Source organism: Cebus imitator, unplaced genomic scaffold (assembly GCF_001604975.1).
Source record: "Cebus imitator isolate Cc_AM_T3 unplaced genomic scaffold, Cebus_imitator-1.0 Scaffold521, whole genome shotgun sequence".
Taxonomy (NCBI): domain Eukaryota; kingdom Metazoa; phylum Chordata; class Mammalia; order Primates; family Cebidae; genus Cebus; species Cebus imitator.
The window spans coordinates 558,997-584,915 of record NW_016107836.1 but is presented as its reverse complement, the minus strand read 5'-3'; the positions used below and the strand labels follow the sequence as shown (position 1 = coordinate 584,915).

At 38.9% G+C, this 25,919-nt stretch overlaps 2 protein-coding genes across 3 annotated transcripts in view; one reads left to right on the top strand and one right to left on the bottom strand.

Annotated features, from left to right (window-relative positions):
- CCDC73 (coiled-coil domain containing 73) overlaps positions 1 to 686 on the top strand; it is a 162,988-nt gene extending 162,302 nt beyond the window's left edge. Inside the window, exon 18 of the mRNA XM_017514250.2 lies at positions 397 to 686. Coding sequence (XP_017369739.2) covers positions 397 to 597 — 201 coding nt within the window. The 3' untranslated portion in view covers positions 598 to 686. The remainder of the gene's footprint in view (positions 1 to 396) is intronic.
- Positions 687 to 1,021: 335 nt separating this feature from the next.
- EIF3M (eukaryotic translation initiation factor 3 subunit M) lies at positions 1,022 to 25,374 on the bottom strand. 2 transcript variants are annotated; one of them, XM_017514265.2, is made up of 11 exons: positions 25,219 to 25,374; positions 21,766 to 21,898; positions 20,546 to 20,684; positions 19,842 to 19,965; positions 19,327 to 19,421; positions 8,859 to 8,942; positions 7,800 to 7,899; positions 6,567 to 6,648; positions 2,641 to 2,784; positions 1,688 to 1,748; positions 1,022 to 1,223 (listed from the first exon to the last, which is right to left on the bottom strand). In XM_017514265.2, exons 1-11 carry the CDS (start codon positions 25,258 to 25,260, stop codon positions 1,103 to 1,105), a joined length of 1,125 nt encoding a protein of 374 aa, XP_017369754.1. In that variant the 5' UTR covers positions 25,261 to 25,374; the 3' UTR covers positions 1,022 to 1,102. The 2 variants fall into 2 exon arrangements, with proteins under 2 accessions (XP_017369754.1, XP_037589313.1); XM_037733385.1 differs by lacking the exons at positions 20,546 to 20,684; positions 21,766 to 21,898 and having other exon boundaries at positions 25,219 to 25,237.
- Positions 25,375 to 25,919: the final 545 nt, after the last annotated feature.

Sequence of the window (25,919 nt, the reverse complement as noted above, 5' to 3'; positions counted from 1 at the left end):
TTTTCAATAAGTTTTTTAACAAAAGAAACTTAAAATGAGTTAACACAGTATTTTAAAAATTATCCAATACAGTGCCTTGAAAACATGCCAATTTCCAAATATTTGCTCCTTCCTGTTTCTTCAACAATGATATTCTGAAGCATGAGAGGAAACATGAATTAAAAGGCAGTTTTTGTACACTTTACTTATGTTACATATTAGAGATTTTGAAGATCTACTACATAAGCCTACACATTCACATTGTATAGTTTTCTGGTGCCAAAACTACTAAATTAGTGGAAATCAGCCAAGAAAATGGTGGTTTTACCACACAGTCATAACTGCAGAGGCTTTACAGACTCTTTAAAGTCTTTTGTATAGTAATTTCAACAGTAAAATCAGTTTGGTCTTTCCTAGGTGAAAAGAAAACCTCTGAAATCAACTCCACTACAAAGCCATTTGCAGGCAATCAGGACTAAAGATACTTCTGGTGATGATGACTGGAAGAGCCTCATTACAAATCAAATAAATGAAAGTGAAAAGTTACCAAATTTAGAAAATGACAGCCAATCAAAAAAAAGAAAAGCACAAGAGATGCTGGAAAAAACAATAGATTAAAATAATGTAGATAAGTGCTTTCAGTAGTGAAGTGATGTAACTGAAATACTGGTACAGTTTTTACTAGAATGAAGTGACATTTAAAGCTCTACAGTTGTCTTCACTTTTCCAACTTTTTCTGATGTGAAGAAATTATATTACTCTTATATACTTGCTTTGAAGATGCATCATTTAAGACCGCTATCTTTTTATTTGCAGAGTATACTGTGAGCATCCACTTCCCTTTAATTTTAAACTTCTGTTTTCCCTCTGTATATTATTCTTTCTTTAAAGTACTTTTTGCTTCTTCAGTATCCTTTTTTACAGAATTTATGTATTGTATAACAGACATATTGTGTGACCCTCTGTAATTTATGACTTCGTATCCTCTGGAGTTTGTGATTTTAATATAAATTTGAGACAATAACTGTCCATACTAGGCAAATTTTTTTTTAGTTTATAATGTTTTACTATGATTTAGGGATTTTTTTTTCCCAAAAAGAACAAAAATTACAAGCATAAAAACTCAGGTATCAGAAAGACTCAAAAGGCTGTTTTTCACTTTGTTCAGATTTTGTTTCCAGGCATTAAGTGTGTCATAGAGTTGTTGCCACTGCTGTTTTCCAAATGTCCGATGTGTGCTATGACTAAAAATTGAAAAAGTAAACAGTGTTAGTCAACCTTTTATCCCCTGGTATTCTTTTATAATACTACAGATTTGAATCCAGCTAAAACCAAAATTAAATACACATAAGAGACATAATTTAAAATTGTAAAAGAATTTAAGAATTACATATTTATTTTTCAAAAATCTTTACCATATTGATCCTAAGCCTTCTAGAAGATTCTGAACAACTATATAAAGCAGACATGAAAGTCATTAGTATTCCAGCCAATGCTCAGCCATTAAATGAAATGTGCTGGAAAATAGGACTCTTTCATTAAATAAGCTAATCACATTCAGTCTGAGCTTTAATAAAATTATGATAAATAGCAACTATTTAACTACAGTCAACTGATAACACCACCTTGGTTCTCTAAACATTTAAGTGAAATAATTGGAACAAACTAAATCGTTCTATAAAATGCTGCAAAGCATTACATATCTTACCTGACAACTACTTTTCTCTGGGTCTGATCAATTTTGCAGTAGACCATTTTAGTTCTTACAGCTGAAAAAGATGTTTACATTGTATGTTATATGGAAAATTTCCAAGAAAAATAGCTAAGGTATGAAACTGTGACAAAGTAAGCCATAATAAAACTTTTGTTTTCCAACATTACAAACTGATTGTTTAAATCTAATAAGCAAAGTAGTATGAGGCAACCAAGAAGAAGGTCGTGTATTTTGTCCTATGGCTGCTGGGACATTCTGTATTAAATATTGCATACTGTTTGTTGTTGTTTCTTTATTTTTAAGAATTCTAGGTGTTCTTCCCTATCATCTCATATGGGGGAATAAACTAATTTCCTACAAAGTTATTCTTTATAGAAGACTTAGATCATTAGGGGAAAAAAGGTCAATAGTTCTGTACCTTTTATTAATTTTAATTGCATTATCCAACTTTCAAATTTAAAAAGCTCAGAAAAAATTCCTGAGCAGTTAAGTTGCTTTATAATCCAATTGTTGGGGAAGAAGTTCTTGTTTCTAGGCTAATCATAAGAAAACTGCTAATAGTTAACACTTGTAGATCATTTACTATGTTCCAGGCACTGTGCTTTATCTGTATTAATTCATTTAATCCTTACAACCACAAATGAATCCCTACATTCCTGTTTGACAAAGGAAGGACCTGGTCATACATCCATGTCTAATACTAAAATCTGTGCTCTTTACTACAATGGTGTATTGCCTAAATGTCTTTGTTTTATGTGAATTGAAGGGATATAATATAGCAGTTTATAATTCTACTAAATTTTCACCCTACAACAAATATATCCACTAATCTACTAAACATACATCTGCTACAAACAAATCTTTAAGTCTCAGTTTCAAGATACATATCTATGTTCCACGTAGATGAGAAATCCTAGAAATAAATGAAAATGTTCTATCTGCCTTACCATCAATAACAAATGCTTCAACATCATCAGCTCCAATCTGAAGTTCTTGCTGCATTGTATCAAAAGAAATTTCTTTATTTTCCACTGCCATTCCCATAAAAGTAAGTAGTCTCATTTTTGCCATATTTTGTTCATGTAATAGGCCTAAATAACAGAATAATGAAACCTGATGAGTGTTTATACTAATTAACGACCTGCACAATTACATCTCCTGTTGTGAAAATTATTATTTTTGTCATTGTGGAAATTACTGAGCACTTAAATAATTTTGACAGAGCTTCTTATATTAGCAAACTATTAACTGACTCCATAGAGTATTAAAAATCATTTTTCTATAGTACCACAGGTGATAGATTTGGGCCATAAAATGATTATTTTTAGACCCTAGAAGTTTTGTATATTTTTGTACAACATTAGTTACACATTTTAGGAAATAAAATCTACAACATATATTTCGTAAGAACAATTTCTGTTCATTTAAATTACCTAAGCTTATTTTCACATTAATAGCTCTTCATTTAAATACAGAGAATTCTTATCTACCTACTAGTTTTTTCTGTGTTAACTATTACTGGTAAACATGAAGTTTTAAAATATTTTCACAAATATTTTCAGTTATGAAAATACTCCATTTCACTTCAGGTAACCATTTAAAAATCAAAACTACATACAAATCAAAACTGTCAAAGTATGTTTGTCATTTAACCTTTATAGGCCAATACAGTTAGTACTAGATAAAATTAAACAGTACCATTAACAGTGATACTTGTTCTTTATAAGGCACAGGCAGAAAATTGCACAAATAATTCAAATTTTCCATTATAATTTCTAATGAAACATGCTGTTGTAATTATTCAGATAACAACAATGTGTTAGTCCTAAAAGAAAACTTAAGGAATTACCCAGTCTGAATCATTTCACCCTAAAAACAAAACTGAGAAGCAAAGAGATTAAATGGCGACTTATAGTCCAAAAGCAGCAGTGCTAGGCCTGGAATAGGTTCATTTGTAAAATAAAGGGCTAGAAATTTTAAAACTTACAGATCCTAAATATATAACCTAGTCCTAAGTAGAAGCAGAATTCTACTTGTTTTGATGCTAACTTATTAATTAAAAAACCAAATTTCTAAATCTAGATTTATATGTTCCTTTTCTCTGAACTTTCAAATTATGTAAAATCAGCAAATGATCAATCAAGTGCCCTCCAATAAATTCAGAGCTTCAAGTCTGTATTGTTTAAAAAGTTATCTAAATACTCCATAAATAAATTTTAAATTTATAACATTCACATATTAGTAGAAGAGCATGGAAGCTCATTAATATAGAGCATGATCATCTGTTAATTAGCTGTAATTATGATACAGGCTTCCTATTTGGCACAGATTCAACAAAAACATGATCATCATAACTCAAATGAATGAGGTACATAAGTAAGCATTGCTAACTGCGTTTAATGGAAATCTACAGGCATCAAGAAATCAATTAGTGCACATTAACCCTAATTAACAAATGCAAATTAGATGCTGATTAACTTTCTGAAGCAAAAGGTAGCAACTGGATAACACCAGATTACATGTGGACATGTTAGGGCAATCAGTTGACACAAGATAATGCTACTGTTGGCCTAAGTTGTCAGTGTTAATAAAAGAAAATGTTTTGACAAACTGATTGCAACTTGTGGAATACAGACAGTTGTCACTAGGCTTTTAGCTGTAATAAATGTTTTATTATACAATTAAAATAAAATATATACATATTTAATATAAAAATGTTTTCTCAGAAGCATATATACAAATTTCTAATAGAATACTGATTTGCACAGATGTTCAAGAAACATAAGGCAAATGAGGGAATTTGAATTCTAGCTGGCACAATAAGCAACATTCTGAATTTTTTCCTATCAAAGAACATGTATCAAAAGATTTTTTCAAAAATTCCTTAACATTCTCAGTTTACTGATACAGATGATTCTCTTTCAATATGATAAAATGATAGAAACTCCTGTAATTTCTATTAAGTACTCTTGAAATTAAATCTATTTTACTGCTCATTTTTTCTGCAGTTACAATCTTACCATAAATGAAAAAACTTATCAGAGGAATGAAGATTATTTCTAGGCTGAATTACATAAAACCACTATCTATTTTACATGTGGAAACTTACATCTGATAACACTTCAAACTGATGTTTAAAATAACTCTAAAACAGACAACCAAACTTAAAACCCTTAGGACTCTTGTTCTGAAAAATCAAACTACTAAACCAGTGAAGTATGAATTAAAGACTTTGTAGGAAGCTATGCTTTGTTTCATAAAACTAAAATACTACCTTCAAAGAGGAAGTCACAGTGTACTGTGTCATATTTCAATTTTAAAGTTATAAAAAATCTAATTTTATGGAAACATTTATTCATTACTAATATGTCAAAACCTTAATGCAGTAATAAAAAAATGTGCATCATTGAGCAATTTCTGCATTGTCACTGACCCCTGTCTTAAAATGCTGCAATACAGAAAACTCAATTTTAATGCATGCAATAGCTTATGAACCAGTGCTCCTTTGAAACAGTCAATTACACATCAATGGGGGAGTGTCAAAGTGTTAATTACCACTCCTTTTTCCTTGGTGCGTAAATAAAGAGGTTGCTGACATTAACATTCCATCACACAGCTTCATGCTACAAAACAAATTAACTGGGACAGAATGTGGTTTTCTGGGTCTAGTGCACCTGGCAAAGCATTATACACAAACACGCTTACAGCTACTTTATCTTGGTATATTTCAAATGCCTTATTATATGTTCAGAATAAGTCAATCTTCCCCAATTCCAATGGATGCACAAAATTTACAGATGACAAGCATTAATGATTACCAAATTGAAAACTAAGGATAATCAAAGTAGATCATAATTATACTCTTCATCTGTATCCTCAACAACCAGGAAGACTAACAATTCACTCTTAATATTGGAAAATATAATCAATCTCTAATGTATTTTGATTATTGCCTAGTAGGAAAACAAAGCACCTTAGTTTCAGTTGACTCCAGTGTCAAAAAACTGGTAGTTTACAACATTTAAAATAATATTAAGAATAATGTTTAGCTTAACAAAGTACCTTTAATCATCAAATTTTATCAGCTCTTAAAACGAATATTTCTGAAAGTTACCATTATGATCAAAGTAATGGTAATTCTTTCAGTTGCTTTTCTGCTCAATCCTCCATCCCTAAATTTTAAAAACACGTTTATCAATGGAACTATTTCTATCTGATCTGTCTTCTCTGAGCACCCCATTCTTGCTATAACTTTACCTCAAAGAATCCTGGTACAGAAGAGCTGGAAGGGCCTAAAGTTCTGCAAGCTCTTAAATGAGGAAAAAAGGGCCCAAGTTGTTTTCTCTCTTTTTTTTTTTGAGATGGAGCCTAACTCTGTCATCCAGGCTGGAGTGCAGTGGTGCAATCTCGACTCATGCAACCTCTGCCTCCCGGGTTCAAGTGATTCTCCTGCCTGAGGCTCCTGAGTAGCTGGCACTACAGGCATGTGCCACCATGCCCACTAATTTTTGTATTTTTAGTAGAAACACAGTTTTGCCATGTTGGCCAGGCTGGTCTTGAACTCCTGACCTCAAATGATCTACCCATCTCAGCCTCCCAAAGTGCTGGGAACAGGCACTAAATCGTTTTCATACTCCCAGTTTCATTCTCTATCACAAATGCTACCTCCTTCACCTTCTTGATTTTTGATTTTCAATTCATTCTAATATTTTAAACTACGTATTTTTGTGCCTGTTCTATCACACCCAACTCCTTTTAGGATAATCTACAAATAAGGCCACAACCGTATTTGCTGGACCACACAGTACGTAACTGTTAGTGTAGCATGTTCCCACCTGTGTCTGTGCCTCAAAGAATAAACCCCAAAACTTACCAAGTGAATCAATGAAGTCTTTATTATTCTGATAAAACTTGACATATGATGCCAATTTAGCACTCACAAAAATAGTTAAAAGCTATACAGATAAAAGACAAAAAAGATACCATCAATACAGAGAATTAGGATTTATTGCAAGATAGTTTAAGGATACTGACTCCCAACAAAACTCTACAATTTGTTCAATGCAGAAATAACATTCTGTTTCATCAAATTACCAAATCATTTGCTTTCATACGGCTCACTTTTAAAATGAAATAATCAGTAAATATAGTGAGCTCTAAATTATCCACACTGAAATATGGTAGCTAACGGCATAGTGCAAATACAAAACAGTCCAAAATATATTTATACTTGCATTTGAAAAATGTTCATGTGTTTTTAAATATCAGACTTACCTTCTGAAGTGGGGCTGGCAACAATATGTATGTAATAAAAAAGAAACTTAGTATTATCTAAGTCTATAATAGCCAGTAAATGAGAAAATGAAAGAAAGGGAGAAAGAATAGGACTGTGTTCAGTGGTGAGAAAAGCTGGTCCTAAACAGGTCTGTTCCTGGTATAAAATGAATAAACAGTTCTTATCTGTTACCAGGCAGGAGTGCAGCAGCACAATCTCAGCTCACTGCAACCTCCGTCTCCTGGGTTCAAGCAATTCTCCTGCCTCAGCCTCCTTAGTAGCTGGGACTACAGGCGCCCACCACCTCACCCGGCTAATTTTTTGTATTTCAGTAGAGATGGGGTTTCACCATGGCCAGGATGGTCTTAACTCCTGACCTCATGATCCACCCGTCTCGGCCTCCCAAAGTGCTGGGATTATAGGCGTGAGCCACCGCACCCAGCCTTATTTTTGAGATGGAATCTCACTCTGTCATCTAGGCTGCAGTGCAGTAGTGCCATCTTGGCTCACAGCAACCTCCGCCTCCTGGGTTCAAGCGATTCTCCTGCCTTAGCCTCCTGAGTAGCTGGGACTACCGGTGCACTCCACCTCGCATGGCTGATTTTTGTATTTTTAGTAGAGACAGGGTTTCATCATGTTGGGCAGGCTGGTCTTGAACTCCGGACTTCATTATCCGCCTGCCTCGGCCTCCCAAAGTGCTGGGGTTACAGGCACGAGCCACTGCGCCAGACCCCATTAGTCATTTTTATTAATGCAAAGAAAGAGTCCTGCTTCAGTATGTAAAATTTAGGAAAGGAGAATATTTTTCACATTAAAGGATAAACTACTTACATCATGAATAAGCTCGCCTTCCAAAAACTTGACTGGTTTTAAAGTAAGAAGGTGGTCAAAAAGAAATGCATTTGGGTCTTTCAATGCTCGTACAATACACCTTAATTAGAGAAGAAAAGTGTAAGCTTAGGGTTTTGAAATCCTGGCTTTTCACTGAATTTTTGCAGATCATAAAATATACTTAATTCAGCAAAATATCAAATAGTCTAAAACGTATACACAACATTAAAAAAGCTACAGGACAGGGTTAAGACAGGCCAATAAATTTATCAGGTTCATCTGTTTTAACAAAATGAAATATATTAATTGTAGATAAAAACATAGATGGAGAAAAAGCACCAAGGTAATCAAATAGCAAGTGGCAGCAGAACCATATGCCAGACACTAAGTGCTTTCCTTACCTTAGGTATCATTTATTCCTCACAACAACCCAGGAGACGACCAGTACCCTACCACGCCCCTTTATCAGCTATGAAGCAGCTCGGGAGTGCTGATTAAGAGGCGGAATAAGAATGTGAATGGAGGCAGTCTGCCCTCCAAGTCAAGGACTTTACCACCAACTTCCCTTTTTTACCAACTCCTATCATGTAGTGGTCCACACAAAGCAGTAACTATATAAAAAAGTTTCATCATCCTTATTTCACAGATTTAGAAAACTGATTCTATTCTTGTTAGCAGTTAGATCTAAGACTGTTAAAAGCCCTTATTCTCACTAGCAATAGGCTAATTTTTGGTAAGCCATCGACTTCCATCTGTAAGCTTTAATATTAAGGTCGACTGACCCAAAATTAGGTTCTCATTCTTGGGTTGGGATCATCATCCCCAAACCAGCAATACTCCCACCCAATAAACACCATGCAGTTATTTCACATGCAATCTACAGTTCTTCCAATATCAAACCCTGAATTTTAGTATCTACATTAGAATCACCAGGCAATACACACTATCAAATAACTGGATCATTGGTGGTTGCAAACATGATTTCAGTTACATAATTTAATACTGTAGCTCACCTCTAAGTTGCTGACAATCTGTCATTAGAATAACATTTAACGTTACCTGTGAGCATCAACTCGAGCCTGGGAAGCATTGTCCTCTGTGTAACTTCCAAGCAATTCCACCATGACTTTGGAAGCAGCATCACTGAAAAGAAATACTGCTTTAGGAACTTGAAACTATCATCACTGCTATTCATTCATTTAAAAATATTTTTAAGTGCCAGGTACTGTGTTGACATATATAATGGTGGCTAAGAGAGACCAAGTTCCTGTCTATGAGGAAAAGTCATGAAACTTTTCTTTTAGTAGGAAAGACAGGCAACTAGGGAAAGTAACAAGTGCTATGAAGGAAATAAATGGCGATGTAATCAAAGCAACAAGGGCAGAAAACAGAAAGCTACTTTATGTACAGTGAGGAGGCAGTCTCCCTCAGAAGAGATGACATGTAAGCTAAGACCTAAAGGATGTAAAATATCCTTTTCTTGGCCATGAAAAGAGCTAGGTTCATGAAAGGTGGGGTAAGATGACTTTCCAAGCAGAGGGAAGACCAAGTATAAAGGTGGGGGAGGGGTGTCCGCGCCAAGATGGCTGAAAGGAGGCAACACTGGAACACAGCTCCCAGCAAATGAGACGCAGAGGGCTAGAGGACTTCACGATTCCAAGTGAGGTGCTGGTTTCATTTCAGGGGGACTGGAAGGCCTCTGAAAATAGACCAGGGAAAGAGCCAAAGCAGAGGGAGAGCTGCTCAGGGAAAACGAACCAAGACCGGGGGTGGGGGGGGGGGAAAGGGTGTCCCCATCTGTAACCGGCAGCTGTCTCGGAGGGTCAAGGGATTTCACCCCCTCAGTGCTCCGATTCGGAGCCTGTGCTTACCTCAACCCTCCTGCAACCCACGGTCCACGAGATCCCCACAAGACTCAGTGGCTCCATGAGTTGCCAATGCAAGTCTGAACGATGGCTCCACCTGGTGCCGGACCTGGGAGAAGTTTGGACTGGCACCAGTGGGATGGAACAACCCATCCCACAGAAAGAGGCGGAGCTGAAAGCAGGGAAACAGGTCATAAAGCCTGGCAGGCCCCACCCCCCAACAAAACTCAAACTGAAGCCCACACGCTAGAGAGCTAGACAACGAATACACCAGTTTGACCCCAATCAGGAAGATCCAGCTCAGGAGAGGAGAGATGCCATTGGGAAGGCAGGGCTAATTTCACTTGCAAACAAACCCCAGGGGAAGACCGACCACCCACCCAGCAGCCTGACTGAATCCGAGGCAGCCCAGCAGTGCCTCTACAGTCCAAAAAAAGATATAGTTCCAACTACAACAGAAAGGAGGTACCCTCAGAGATTTCTCCCGAAATCACCAACTTCAAAGATCAAAGGTGGGAAAAAAACAGCACAAAAATGATGAAACCCTCAAAGACCAGAACACCTCTTTTCCCTCCCAGGGATCACAACTCCTCATCATCAAGGAAACAAAACAAGACAGAAAATGAGCGTGATGAATTGACAGAAGCAGGCTTCAGAAGGTGGATAATAACAAACTTCTCTGAGTTAAAAGACCATGTTCTAACCCAATGCAACAAAACTAAGAAGCATAAGGTTAGACGAAATGCTAACTAGAATAACCAGCTTAGAGAAGAACATAAATGACTTGATGGAGCTGAAAAACACAGCACAAGAACTTCGTGAGGCATGCACAAGTTTCAACAGCTGAATCGATCAAGCAGAAGAAAGGATATCAGAGACAGAAGATCAAATCAATGAAATAAAACAAGAAGGCAAGATTAGAGAAAAAAGAGTGAAAAGAAACAAACAAAGCCTCCAAGAACTATGGGATTACGTCAAACGACCTAATCTATGCTTGTTCAGCATACCTGAATGTGACGGGGAGAATGAATCCAAGTTAGAAAACACTCTTCAGGATATTATCCAAGAGAACTTCCCCAACCTAACAAGGCAGGCCAATATTCAAATCCAGGAAATACAGAGAACACCACAAAGATATTTCTCAAGAAGAGCAATCCCAAGGTACATAATTGTCAGATGCACCAGGGTTGAAATGAAGGAAAAAATCCTAAGGGCAGCCAGAGAGAAAGGTCGAGTCACCCACAAAGGAAAGACCATCAGACTCACAGTGGATCTCTCAGCAGAAACTCTACAAACTGTAAGGGAGTGGAGGCCAATATTCAACAACCTTAAAGAAAAGAACTTTCAACCTAGAATTTCATATCCAGCCAAACTAAGCTTCATAAGTGAAGGAGAAATAAAATATTTTACGGACAACCAATTGCTGAGAGATTTTGTCACTATAAAACCTGCCTTACAAGAACTCCTGAAGGAAGTACTAAACATGGAAGGGAACAACCAGTACTAGCCACTGCAAAAACGTACCAAATGGTAAAGAACAACGATGCAGTGAAGAAACCACATCAACTAATGGGCAAAACAGCCAGTATCAAAATGGCAGGATAAATTCAAACATAACAATATTAATGCTGAATGTAAATGGTCTAAATGCCCCAATCAAAAAAACACAGACTGGCAAATTGGATAAAACATCAAGACCCAATGGTGCGCAGTATTCAGGAGACTCATCTCATATGCAAAGACTCACATAGACTCAAAGTAAAGGGATGGAAGAAGATCTACCAAGCAAATGGAGAGCAAAAAAGAGCAGGAGTAGAAATCCTAGTCTCTGATAAAATGGACTTTAAACCAACAAAGATCAAAAGAGACAAAGGAAGGGCATTACAATACAAGAAGAGCCAACTATCCTAAATATATATGCACCCAATGCAGGGGCACCCAGATACATAAAGCAAGTTCTTAACGTCCTACAAAGAGACTTAGACTCCTGCACAATAATATTGGGAGACGTTAACACTCCACTGATAATATGGACAGATCAACGAGACAAAGTCAACAAGGATATCCAGGACTTGAATGGAGAGCTGGACCAAGCAGACCTAACAGACATTTACAGAACACTCCACCCCATACCAGCAGAATACACATTCTTCTCAGTACCACATGACACTTACTCTAAAATTGACCACATAATTGGAAGTAAATCACTCCTCAGCAAATGCAAAAGAACAGAAATCACAAGTCTCTCAGACCACAGTGGAATCAAATTAGAACTCAGGATTAAGAAAAGCACTCAAAACTGCACAATCACATGGAAACTGAACAACTTGCTGCTGAATGACGAATGGATAAACAATGAAATGAAGGCAGAAATAAAAACATTCTTCAAAACCAATGAGAACAAGGACACAATGTACCAGAAACTATGGGACACATTTAAAGCAGTGTCTAGAGGGAAATTTATAGCAATAAATGCCCACATGAGAAACAAGGAAACATCTGAAATTGACAGCCTATCGTCAAAATTGAAAGAGCTAGAGGAGCAAGATCAAAAAAACTCAAAAGCAAGCAGAAGACAGGAAATAAGATCAGAGCAGAAATGAAGGAGATAGAGACACAAAAAACCTTTAAAAAAAAAAAATCAATAAATCCAGGAGCTGGTTTTTTGAAAAGATCAGCAAAATAGACAGACTGCTAGCTAGACTAATAAAAAAAGAAAAGAGAGAAGAATCGAATAGATGCAATAAAAAATGATAAAGGTGAGATCACCACCGATTCCTCGGAAATACAAACTACCATCAGAGATTACTACAAACAGCTCTATGCACATAAACCATTAAATCCGGAAGAAACAGACAAATTCCTGGACACTTACACACTCCCAACACTAAGCCAGGAAGAAGTTGAAACCTTGAATAGACCAATAACAAGGTCTGAAGTTGAGGTAGCAATTAGTGGCCTACCAAACAAAAAAAGGCCATCCAAACGGGTTCACAGCCGAATTCTACCAGATGTACAAAGAGGAGCTGGTACCATTCCTGCTGAAACTATTCCAAACAATACAAAAAGAGGGAATCCTCCCTAACTCTTTCTTTGAGACCAATATCATCCTGATACCAAAGCTTGACAGAGACACAACTGAAAAAGAAAACTTCAGGCCAATATCCATGATGAACACTGATGCAAAAATCTTCAGTAAAATAGTGGCAAACCAATTGCAACAGCACATAAAAAGCTTAGCCACCATGATCAAGTAGGCTTCATCCCAGGGATGAAAGGATAGTTCAACATTTGCAAATCTATAAACGTAATCCACCACATAAATAGAACCAAAGACAAAAACCACGATTATCTCAACAGATGCAGAGAAGGTCTTTGACAAAATTCAACAGCCTTTATGCTAAAAACTCTCAATAAACTAGAGAGTTTATGAGATGGAACGTATCTCAAAATAATAAAAAAGCTATTTACAACAAATATCATACTGAATGGGCAATATCAAACTAGAAGTATTCCCTTTAAAAACTGGCACTAGACAAGGATGCCCTCTCTCACCACTCTATTTAATATCGTATTGGAAATTCTAGCCAGAGTAATTAGGCAAGAAAAAGAAACAAAGGGCATTAAATTAGGAAAAGAAGAAGTCAAATGTCTCTTTGCAGAGGACATGATCATATATTTAGAAGACCCCATCATCTCAGCCCAAAACCTCCTTAAGCTGATAAGCAACTTCAGCAGTCTCAGGATACAAAATCAATGTGCAAAAATCACAAGCATTCCTATACACCAACAACAGACAAACAGAAAGCCAAATCAAGAATGAACTGCCATTCACAATTGCTACAGAGAAAATAAAATATCTAGGAATACAACTAACAAAGGATGTAAAGGACCTCTTCAAGAACTACAAACCACTGCTCAACTAAACAAGAGAGGACACAAACAGATGGAAAAACATTCCATGCTCATGGTTAGGAAGAATCAGTATTGTGAAAATGGCCATACGGACCAAAGTAATTTCTAGATTCAATGCTATCCTCATCAAGCTACCATTGACCTTCTTCACAAAACTGGAAAAAACCACCTTAAACTTCATATGGAACCAAAAGGGAGGCTACATAGCCAAGCCAATCCAAAGCAAAAAGAACAAAGCTGGAGGCATCACGCTACCTGACTTCCAACTATACTACAAACTACAGTAATCAAAACAGCATGGTACTGGTACCAGAACAGAGATATAGACCAATGGAACAGAACAGAGGCCTCAGAAACAATGCCACACATCTACAACCATCTGATCTTTGACAAACCTGACAAAAACAAGCAATAGGGAAAGGATTCCCTGTTTAATAAATGGTATTGAGAAAACTGGCTAGCCATATGCAGGAAGCTGAAACTGCATCTCTTCCTTACACCTTATACAAAAATTAACTCCAGATGGATCAAAGATTTAAACATAAGAACTAACACCGTAACAACCTTAGAAGAAAACCTAGGCAACACCATCCAGGACATAGGCATAGGCAAGGACTCCATGACTAAAACACCAAAAGCAATGGCAACAAAAGCCAAAACAGACAAATGGGATCTAATTAAACTTAAGAGCTTCTGTACAGCAAAAGAAACAATCATTAGAGCAAACCGGCAATCAACAGAATGGGAAATTTTTGCAATCTCCCCTTCTGACAAAGGGCTAATATCCAGAATCCACAAAGAATTAAAGCAGATTTACAAGAAAAAAAGCAAACAAACCCATTCAAAAGTGGGCGAAGGCTATGAACAGACACTTTTCAAAAGGAGACATATATGAAGCCAACAAACATGAAAAAATGCTCATCATCATTGATCGTTAGAGAAATGCAAATGAAAACCACATTGAGATACCCTCTCATGCCAGTTAGAAATCATTAAAACATCTGTAGACAACAGATGCTGGAGAGGATGTGGAGAAAAAGGAACACTTTTACACTGTTGGTGGGAGTGTAAATTAGTTCAACCATTATGGAAGACAGTGTGGCAATTCCTCAAGGATCTAGAAATAGAAATTCCATTTGACCCAGCAATCCCATTACTGGGTATATACCCAAAGGATTATAAATCGCTCTATTATAAAGACACATGCACACGTATGTTCGTTGTAGCGCTGTTTACAATAGCAAAGACCTGGAACCAACCCAAATGCCCATCAATGATAGACTGGACAAAGAAAATGTGGCACACATACACCATGGAATACTATGCAGCATGGAATTTTATGCAGCCATAAAAAATGATGAGTTCATGTCCTTTGTAGGGACATGGATGAATCTAGAAACTATCCTCAGCAAACTGACAAGAACAGAAAAGGAAACACTGCATGTTTTCTCTCATAGGTAGGTGATGAACAATGAGAACACCTGGGCACTGGGAAGAGAACAACACTCACTGGGCTAGGTGATGGGGTGGAGGGGAGTGAAAGTGGAGGGGTGGTAGGGAGGATGGGGAGGGATAACACCAGGAGAAATGCCTGATGTAGGTGACGGGGGGTGGGGAGGATGGAGACAGCAAATCACCATGGCATGTATGTACCTATGCAACAATCCTGCAGAATGCAGGATGTGCACATGTACACCAGAGCCCAAAATACAATTCAAAAAAAAAAAAAAAAGGCCCTGCGTGGGAAAAAAGTTTTGTTTTTTTGAAGTTTAAGACAGTGGTTCTGAAACTTCAGTGTGTTCAGCATTACCCGGGTAGCTTGTTCAGTGTGCAGAACCATGGGGCCCAAGAATTCCTATTTTTAAAAATATGACCAAGTGAATGTGCATAAGATGGTCTGTAGCCTTCACCTGACAAAGACTGGTGTAGAGTGGAAGATGAAATTGGAAGACTGTGGGAAGGAGGGAACTGGGGGACTTGGAACAGGCAGGAATGGGACCCTAGAAGAAGGGAGAAGAGCTGAGGTTTGAATGCATGCAAGATCCCGAGAAAACAGGGCAGCATATTTTGGATTTGGTCTGATGAACAGCCGGTGGAGAGCTCTGGTGGACAGGAAGCTCTGGCTCTTCTCCCTGCTGCAATTGGCAGTGGTTGCCAGGTGGGGTAGGCATCACACTGGGAGTGTCAGCCACTCGACTCCTCGTGAAGTATAATGAACCCGAGGCATGTGTCTCTTTGTCCGCTGTTTAAGGCCGAAGATGGCTGCCTTTAAGTTGCCTAACAGTGCCCATAGAATCGAGCTTCTGTTTATCTATTTCCTCATTCAGAAACTGTTAGGACAGTATTGCTAAAGTTGAGCCAACACCAAATATTTAAATAACTACACTTAAGATACCATTCCAATTAAATTATTTTTATAATTATACAGATGATCAGTTTTCACTGTAGTAAACAGGGTAAAATAAATACATGCAGTAATTCATACTGAAATTTTAGAAAATGTTTATCTTACTCCTCATGACGTCCTTTAAACTGTGTAATCTTCAGCTTGTAGAAAGCTTTGCTAACTAAGATGGTTTTTTTTTTCGTTTTTTCATTTTTTAAAAACACTCTCTAAATCTGAGTTTAACCTGGCAAAATCAGGGGGAACCATCATTTATTTTAAAATGGTAAATGCTATCTGAAACTTCTTTCAAAACTAAAGTTTACTAAGATTCATAAATATCACTAATAGGCTAAGTGGTAACCAGTATCTTAAATGTAGAGATATAAATGCCAAGGCATGGTAGAACATGCCAGTAGTCCCAGCTACTAGGGAGGTTTGCTTGGGCCCAGGAATTCAAGGCTGTAGTGCACTACAATTGCACCTGTGAACAGCCAAATAGCCACTGCACTCCAGCGTGGGCATGGTCAGACCCCATCTCTAAAAAATAAAAAACTGATACTCAACTCAACCTGAAAGAGGCCATGATCCAAAGGAGCCAGAGCAGCTGACAAAATTGTTTACTGGTGATCTGAGCTTTGAAATAGACATGGTAGTTTTAGAGAACATTTTAAGAAATGGGGCACATTCACAGGTTGTGTGGTAATGAGACACCCCCAAACAAAATGTTCCAGGGACTCTAGTATTGTGAGTTACTCTTGTGTTGAAGAGGTGGATGCAGCAATGTGTGCTCAACCATACAAGGCTGAGGTGTGCAATGGAACCAAAGATAGCTGTTTAGAGTTCTATAAAGGCCAGTGCCCATTCCCACAGTGAAGAAATTTTTGTTGGTGATGTAAAAGAAGATACAGAAGAACATAATTTGAGAGACTACTTTGAAAAGTATGGCAAGATTGAAACCACAGAAGTTACTGGAGGACAGGCAGTGTGGAAAAAAGAGGATTTGCTTTTGTAAACTTTTGATGATCATGATACAATTGGTGAAATTGTGGTTCAGAAATAACACTCTATTAACAGCCATAATAGTGAAGTGGAAAAGGCCCCTTTTAAACAACAGATGCAGTTGTGGAATGGATCTGGCAACTTTATGGGTTGTGGAGGAAACTTTAGAGATGGTAGAGGTAGTTTTGGCTATGGGTAGACACTCTGGTGGAAAAGGAGGCTATGGTGCTAGAGGTGGTGGCAGCAGAGGTAGTTATGGAGGAGGGTTGCTGGATGTAATGGGTTTGAAGATGATGGTGGCAGCTACTGCAGCTAACCTGGTTACGACAGTAGAGGAAGGTATGGTAGTGGCAGATATGGCAGCAATGGTGGAGGATACAATGGTTACAAGGAAGTAGTAAATTTGGGGGGTGGTAATTACAGTGGTGGTGGGAACTATAATGATTTTGGAAATTATAGTGGACAATGACAATCAAATTATGGACCCATACATCAAAGTTTTGGTGGATAAGGCTTGGGCATTCCCTATCGTGGTAAATGTGGTAGCAGAAGGTTCTACAAACAGCAGAAAAGGGCTACAGTTCTTAGCAGGAGAGCAAGCAAAGAGAAGTCAGAAAAGCGGCAAGTTACTTTGAGGCAATCATCCCAAATGCATTCGAGGAACTGTAAAAATCTGCCACAGAGGAATGACAATCTGTAGTCAGAAAAGTTACTGGGGCTTAAACAGGAAAGCCTTCTTGTTCAAGACTATCATAGCCACAGTTTGCAAAAAGTACAGCTATTGATTAGCCTGGGCAACAGAGCGAGATGCTGTCAAAAAAANAAAAAAAAAGGTAGTGTAGTGATACCAGGAATAAAAAACTAAGAATTTTTTAACTTTTCAATAAAAATAAAAATTAAAAATCATGGTGATTTAACTATAAAAATTCAAAGAAAAACTAAAAAAAAAAACACAAAAAACCCGTCTTACTCATTGTTAATTATCTTGTGCCACACTGTAAGCACAGGTGCAAGTCATTTTCCAGTTTTAGACCCACACTCTACTTCAATTGTATCAGCATAAAATCTTTTTAATCCATGTGAAGCACACAGCATGGTGTCTGACATATAAGGAATCGCTTACCAGTACGTATTACCCTTTAAAATGCACGACAGACTCCATGTGCATCAACCACCAATATAAATAAAATCATGAAGGGGGCACTCGTAAACGTTAAGCATTGTTACTTAACTCTCAGAATTTTACCATTCAAAATACGTTAAAATATGTATTTTATGTGTACTAAAAAAGGAAACCAACTCTCAACATTTAGATTGGCAGAATGGCAGAAATTTCACGTTTAAACAAGTATCCTCTTCTAGTTTCCTACGGTGGGAAGCATTTATCCACTCAGTGCCCAATAGGTGCTAATTATCTTCTCAGGACTGCAATGGTTAACAGATGAGGTTCCTTGCCTTCACTTAGCCTACAACCTCACTTTCAAACAAGGATGTTAAATGCTAGGATACAAGTAGAGGGTGCTGTAAAAGGGAGGCACTAATCAAAATATGAGAGAGGTGTTTCTGGCAGAGAAATGAAGCTGACTGTACTAAGACTATTTAGACAAGGGGTAGGCAAACGTTCTGTAAAGGGCCAGAGAGTAAACACTTTAAGCTCTGCAGGATATATGATATCTGTTTTAACTAAACTCTTGGCAAAAGCAGGCACAGACAATATATAAACGAATAGGCATAGATGTTATACCAATAACATGTTATGGACCCTGAAATCTGAATTTCATATGTCAACATATCATGAAATATTACCCTTTCGTTGATTTTCTTTCTCAACCATTTAAAAATGAAAAAACACTTAGTACACGGGCTATAGAAGAACAAGTGCTATCCCCTGCTCCAGACTGGCAAAGAGCATCGCGCTTTTATATCTGACATAGGCTTGCTACGTCTATGGTGTGATAAGCAAGAGGAAGGACATGGGCGGAGAGAGGGAATATTTACATTCACACAAAGCTTTTGTAGTCTGCCACTGCACCATCCAGAAATGATAAAATGCCTCAGCACATTCACCAAGCCCATGCTACAGCAGTAGGTTGAAGCTCAAGTTGGAAAGGCCCCACATCCTTTCTTTTTTGAGAACAAAAGCCAAATTTCACTTTTTAAAAAGTTCAAAGATGAGGGAAAATGACTTTAAATCTTGATAGTTTTTTGAACTTAGTAGGTCAAATTTATATAAATAGATTTATAGCAACTCTGTGGAGAACAAAGTAAAGCAAAATTACTGGCCCTACTTATCTTTAAAAAAACATCCCCACCTACTTATACTGCCTGTTAAGTTGTAAGTTAGTTCAGTACTTCTGAATACCTCTTCTTACAATCCACAAGCGCCTCATAAAGTAGTCTTAAAAGGGTGTGCTTTTTTTCAGTGTTGAGATTCCAGTCAGAAATCCATTTTCTAACCTACAAGAGATTGACAAAAGGAGAAAACTGAGTAACATATATACAAGTGTAACATATAAAAGTATACTTCTTTTCTTCTTTTTTTTTTTTTTTAGACAAAGTTTTCGCTCTGTTGCCAGGCTGGAATGCAGTGGAGCAATCTCAGCTCACTGCAACCTCACCTCCCGGGTTCAAGAGATTCTCCTGCCTTAGCCTCCCAAGTAGCTGGGATTACAGGTGCATGCCACCATGCCCAGCTAATTTTTGTATTTTTAGTAGACACAGGGTTTCACCATGTTGGCCAGGATGGTCTTGATCTCCTGACCTCGAGATCCACCCACCTCAGCCTCCCAAAGTGCTGAGATGACAGGCATGAGCCACCGCGCCCAGCCAAAAGTACATTTCTAATAAGCAGAACAACTATTCCACACAGTAACTCACTTGATCCAGCTCAGTTGGAATGTACTGGATGGCCCCACAAGATGCTGCCACTTTAATAAGACTGCAATACACTGTGTATCTTACGGGAGTATTCTTGTCCATCCCATGGAAAAGGTTGCTTAACCTGGTTAACAAACAAATAAACAATGTTTGAAATGACTAACCAGTTTTTTTTTGTTTTTTAAATGGAGTCTCACTCTGTCGCCAGGCTGGAGTGCAAGGGCGTGATCTTGGCTGACTGCAACCTCCACCTACCTGGTCCAAGTGATTCTCCTGCCTCAGCCTCCCAAGCAGCTGGTACTACAGGCACGTGCAACCATGCCCAGCTAATTTTTTGTATTTTTAGTAGAGACGGGGTTTCACCATGTTGGACAGGATGGTCTCTATCTCTTGACCTCATGATCAGCCCGCCTCAGCCTCCCGAAGTGCTGGGATTACAGGCATGAGCCACTGCACCTGGCCCAGCAACAAGTTTTAAGTTAAGGTGTGCTCTCACCACAAACCTACAGCAGGTAATGTTAACAACTTCATATTACAAAGCAGAGAACTAGGGAACAGAAAAGTCAAGTGACTTGCCCAAGGTCACAGCTAATAAAAGCCACAGGTGACAGTCAAGTTCCAGAATTCCTGCTTTGAATGATTAAAAGTTAGTAACACGAAAATAGCCCCTTGAAAAACCGAGCCTCTTCTGGATCTTAACTTACAACTGCAGTCTCAGAGATGGGCGTTCACCTTCGCGAAATTTGACCAGCTTTTCACATAGGCTTTCAATCAAAGCTTCCTGCTTGTCTGGTTCCAGGATCAAGAGGAGGGATACCACACTGTTCATCACACTTTCAACATCTACACAAGTATGGATAACACAATCAACAGTGATAATACTCTATGCATCTAAATATGTATTTCCAATGCTTTAATACAGTGAAGACCATCAAATATAACACACTTTTGCATTCAGAAAGCAATTTGTATATTTTATTAAAGAGAAGGAAATTATTACCTAAAATGTGGTTTCTAACTAGTAAAACAGACTGGCTTATATGTATATAAAGTTTCCATTTTTACTGTCATGATATTCGATCGTTTGGAAGATACTGGTATGACTTGGGACTAGGATACTTTCTTAATTAAGTAAAACTCTGTATATACATACTGGAAATTAGAAATTAAAGCTGTCAACTCTGGCTGACTTATTTTCAAGTATTACAGATATTAATGATACCCCGAATTTAATCTAATTTTTTCATATATATGCTGCCAAAATCAGCACCAAGTTTGATCTCTAAACCTTAGAGATTTCCAAACCCATTCTATCTCAATAAATACGAAATCAGCCTAATAATTAATTAAATGGCTACTAGATTACTTGAAATTATATCTCATTTGATGTTAATCTAAACCTTATGAACAGGAAAGAGCTTCATTTTTTCTTCATTTCATTCTGAGATTATCAGCATTTAGTGTAATAACACTTAAGAAATATACCTGATGTCAAGAGGTTTTTCTCAAAGTAGGTTTGCTTTATAGGTATAATAGATTAGACAAACTGAAAGCATCTGTGAAGGTAAGATTGAAAACAACGGTGCTTAGACTCTGGTTAACAATGTATAGTTGAAGTAGCTAGAAGAGAACTGTTGAATATTTCCACCATAAAGAAAAGATCAATGTGTCATATCCCAATTACCCTGATTCTATCATTACACATTGCATACATGTATCAGTGTATCACCTGTGCCCCCAAAATATGTCCAAACACTACCTATCTACTTAAAAGTCCTCAAAACATATAAATACAGTCAGCCTTCTGTATCTGAGGGTTCCAAATCCTCCCTACCTCGGATAATGCGAGACGACTATATAATTCACAAGAAAAATTTAAAAGTAGATTTTATTAGGAAATACTAGAAAAAAATTAAAAACAGACCTTTATCATCTTCCTTCAGACACACATCACAGGCTTCAATAATTTGAGCTAAATCAACATGAAGTCCACCTTCTGAGTTCTCTTCTGAAATCTCAGCTCCTTTAGATTTCAGATAAGCACGAAGCTCAGCAGCCTGTTGAAATAAACAGGATTGCTCTATTATAAAACTGACTATGCATGACAAAACACAATCGCAAACTGTCCTCTTTCCGAAAAACTAAAGTGCAAATACTGTATTTTACAACTATTTTAAATAATGCTGAAGGACTCCTCCCTCACCTCATCCATCCTAGCAATCCCACAAGAGCCACAGGTTTTCCTCCACAAGATCCAGCGGTCCGTTGACATGCTATGGCTCACGTGGACCACCTTTAGAACTTCTCTCATGTAGTCTGCACCCTGCTGGACTTCAAGTACACAGCAAAAATCTTTTTGATAATATAACCCCAAGGGTTTGTTGGCCCGGGTGGGGGGAGTGGGGGTGGTTGGCAGAGAGAAGAAATCAATCTGAATTGGCAGATTTCCCTTTTTTCAAAGAAATGAACAATAGTGGCCGGGCACGGTGGCTCACGCCTGTAATCCCAGCACTTTGGGAGGCCAAGGCGGGTGGATCAAGAGGTCAGGAGTTCGAGAACAGCCTGACCAACATGGTGAAAGCCTGTTCTCTACTAAAAATACAAAGATTCGCTGGGCATGGTGGCACATGCCTGTTGTCCCAGCTACTCAGGAGGCTGAGGTAGGAGAACTGCTTGAACTGGGACCCGAGAGGCGGACGGTGCCGTGAGCTGAGATCATTAGCACTGCACTCCAGCCTGGGCAGCAGAGCAAGACTCCATCTTAAAAAAAAAAAAAGGAAAGAGAAAGAAATACAACAGCATTGCTCTCAGGTATACACATAATCACAGGTAGAAAAGTTACAGATATTACCTTGGCAAAGGGTAATCACTTGTTAATTATTTGAGAATCTGAGACAAGCATTTTGGTTGACAAAAGGTCAATGCCTGGGAATGTTGCCTTAAATAAAATTACATCGAACTGGATCTACCATTTAACCTCTTAAAATAAAAAATGCATATCTGAGTCAGCATGCGTCACTGGACCTATAAAAACACAACTACAGTACCACATTCAGTCTCTTGGACATTTCTTATCTTACTACTGAATTATATGTATTTATTCCATTTTACTTCTGGACTTATCTATGGCAGCCAAACAAATGCAGATGATTTTTTGTTTTTTTCTTTTTTTTGAGATGGAGTTTCACTCTTATTGCCCAGGCTCGAGTGCGACGGCGTTACCTCGGCTCACTGCAACCTCTGCCTCCCAGGTTCAAGCGATTCTCCTGCCTCAGCCTCTCAAGTAGCTGGGATTACAGGTATGCGCCACCACGCCAGGCTAATTTTGTATTTTTAGTACTAGTGGGGGTTTCACCATGTTGGTCAGGCTGGTCTCGAACTCCTGACTTCAGGTGGTCCACCAGCCTTGGCTTCCCAAAGTGCTGGGATTACAGGCATGAGTCACTGGGCCCAGCCTGGTTTTAAAGATAATAAAATTAAGATGTGCAACAGAAAGATGAAAGGGTATTATTAGTAAATGCCCAGGCATTATATTTTCTAGACCAAGCAAAAAAAAAAAATCAAGGCCATCAAGATTTTTAAATCCCCAAGTAAGTTTAGTTACCTCAGAAAAGCATTAAACCTGCAGATCTGATGTTATTATCCTTTCAGGAAAAAGAACACAGTAACTTCATATAGGAGTTGGTTTTATAAGCAAGTTTGGGGGGAAAAAAAAAGTCACCGTGTCAGAGAAAACAAAAATACCACCAGAAATCATGCTTCATGCTTCTCTGTGGAGGAAACAAATATAAAGCAATTTTTTTTTTTTTTTTAACTATTTAACCAAGTTTGCTGTTTTTCTGTCATGCTCACTGCCAGAAGTGGTTGTGGAACAAGGTAAGCTAAGGAAAACAAAAAACAAAGAATTCCATTTAACCCTAATCAAGCTGGGAATCTGACCTAAATTAAACTAATCCTGAAGCAATTTCATACCTCCCTGAAAGGATTGGCTAGAGTGAAACTGATTGTTACAAGAACAGAAGCATAAGCTGAGAAACACTTAAGATACGATCAATGACAAGAACTCCTTCCATTCACAAATCCCATTGTATGTTTAAAAAAAACAAAAATCCAAACACTTTCTCAGTTAACCTAATAGCCAACTGTTGGTAGCAGGCTTCCATTTCTAATCAGGTTTTTTTTTTCCTTGTCTTTCATATTTTCCTACATGTGCTTAACCCTCTCCCCATCCTTGACCTTTCCCCCGCTTTTGCATTCTCCCATCTTACTCTGCTCTTCAGAGTATCGGAAATGCATTCCTAACATGGAGGGAAAAATCACTCCCTCAATTCTAGAAGTTGTCTCAGAGAAGTAAAGGTATGGAAACCAAAAGCTTCCATGTTAGTGGAGTAACAGAAATAAAATGACAAACTTAGGACTTCACAGAAGAGTTTTCAGTTATACAAAATTAACTTAAAGAATACCGTATCGGCCGGGCGCAGTGGCTCACGACTGTAATACCAGCACTTTGGGAGGCTGAGGTGGGCGGATCACGAGGTCAAGAGATCGAGACCATCCTGGCCAACATGGTGAAACCCCGTCTCTACTAAAAGTACAAAAATTAGCCGGGCGTGGTGGCACGCGCCTGTGGTCCCAGCTACTCGGGAGGCTGAGGCGAAAGAATCACTTGAACCCAAGAGGCGGAGGTTGCACTGAGCCGAGATTGCGCCACGGCATTCCGGCGTGGCGACAGAGCAAGACTCTGTCTCAAAAAAAAAGAATACCGTATCAACCAATCAAAGTTAACCTTTTCTTATGAGGAAAATGAGAACTATCAGCCCTATATACCAAAGAGCAAACGCAAATGGGAAATTTAAAAATATCAGGATGGCCCACTAAGTGTAATGCCTCAGAATTTAAGAGCGGAACTGATAGTATGCTTTCGGGATACAGACCTCACCCTTGTACAAGTAATAACAGAAAGCACGTATAATATACGGGTCGTCTTCTCCTGTGATTGCATTTTGATCTTTAGCACAAAATTACTTTTCCCTACGCTGCTTATGCTGACTATAGATTCGCCACCTCCCACTCCGGATGTGGCTGCATTTTTTGAAGGACGGAAGCAGACATCATTCCTAATTAGTCTAAAAGCACTATGTCGTCAAGTGAGTCCCGACGCCGACCAGGAAGCCGGCGGCGGAGGGTCAGGCCCCGCGCTGGGACTGCGGGCAAGCGAGGCCAGGAACGTGCGCTCCGCCGCGCGGCCTCCCCACTCCCGCGCGTGGGAGAGCTGCGGGTGTCAGCCCCAGTAGCCCCGCCAGGCTCGGCAGCGACACCTCGGGCTACTGAGACATCCCCCACCCCACCGTGGCGGCACCCACGTTCCGTAGCACACCTGATCTTCCTCACTGATGTCGATGAAGGCCGGGACGCTCATGGTGAAGGCCCGGGCTCAGCGGACACTCCACTCGCAGACCGCGCCGACCGGAAAAGGGAGCTGAGCCGCGCTACGCCGCCGTCCAACTGCTTCCGGGTCACCCTGCGTTGGCTCTGGTGGGGCGGGGCCTTGAGAGCCAATCCTATCGCTCGCTCTCGCCGCGAAGCGGAGCGGGGCGCGGCGGACGCCCTGGGTCTGGCCTCGTGGGCGGGACTTGCAGAGCCTCCACCCAGCGACGCCTGTCGCGGTCTCCAGTTTTCAGGCCCTTGTAGCTATCTGCGTTGGTGTTGCCTCCCGCTGGCGTCTCCTTAAGTCCACCTTCCCTTGAAATGTTAAGCTTGTTGGGTCATACCAAGTATGGTTGGGTTTGTGTAGACCTGGAACTCTCCTGTACTGCTGTTGGGAACATAAAATGGTGCAGTCACTTTGCAAAGGAGCGGCAGTTTCCGAAGACGTTCAGTATCCACCCAGCATATGACCCTGCTATTCTACTACTAAATATTCACCCAAAATTATTTACCCAAACTGTATGTCCATACACAGATTTGTACAAGAATGTTCATTGCCGCTTTAAAAAATAACAGCTTTGGCTGGGTGCAGTGGCTCACTCACGCCTGTAATCCCAGCACTTTGGGAGGCCGAGGCGGGCGGATCACTTG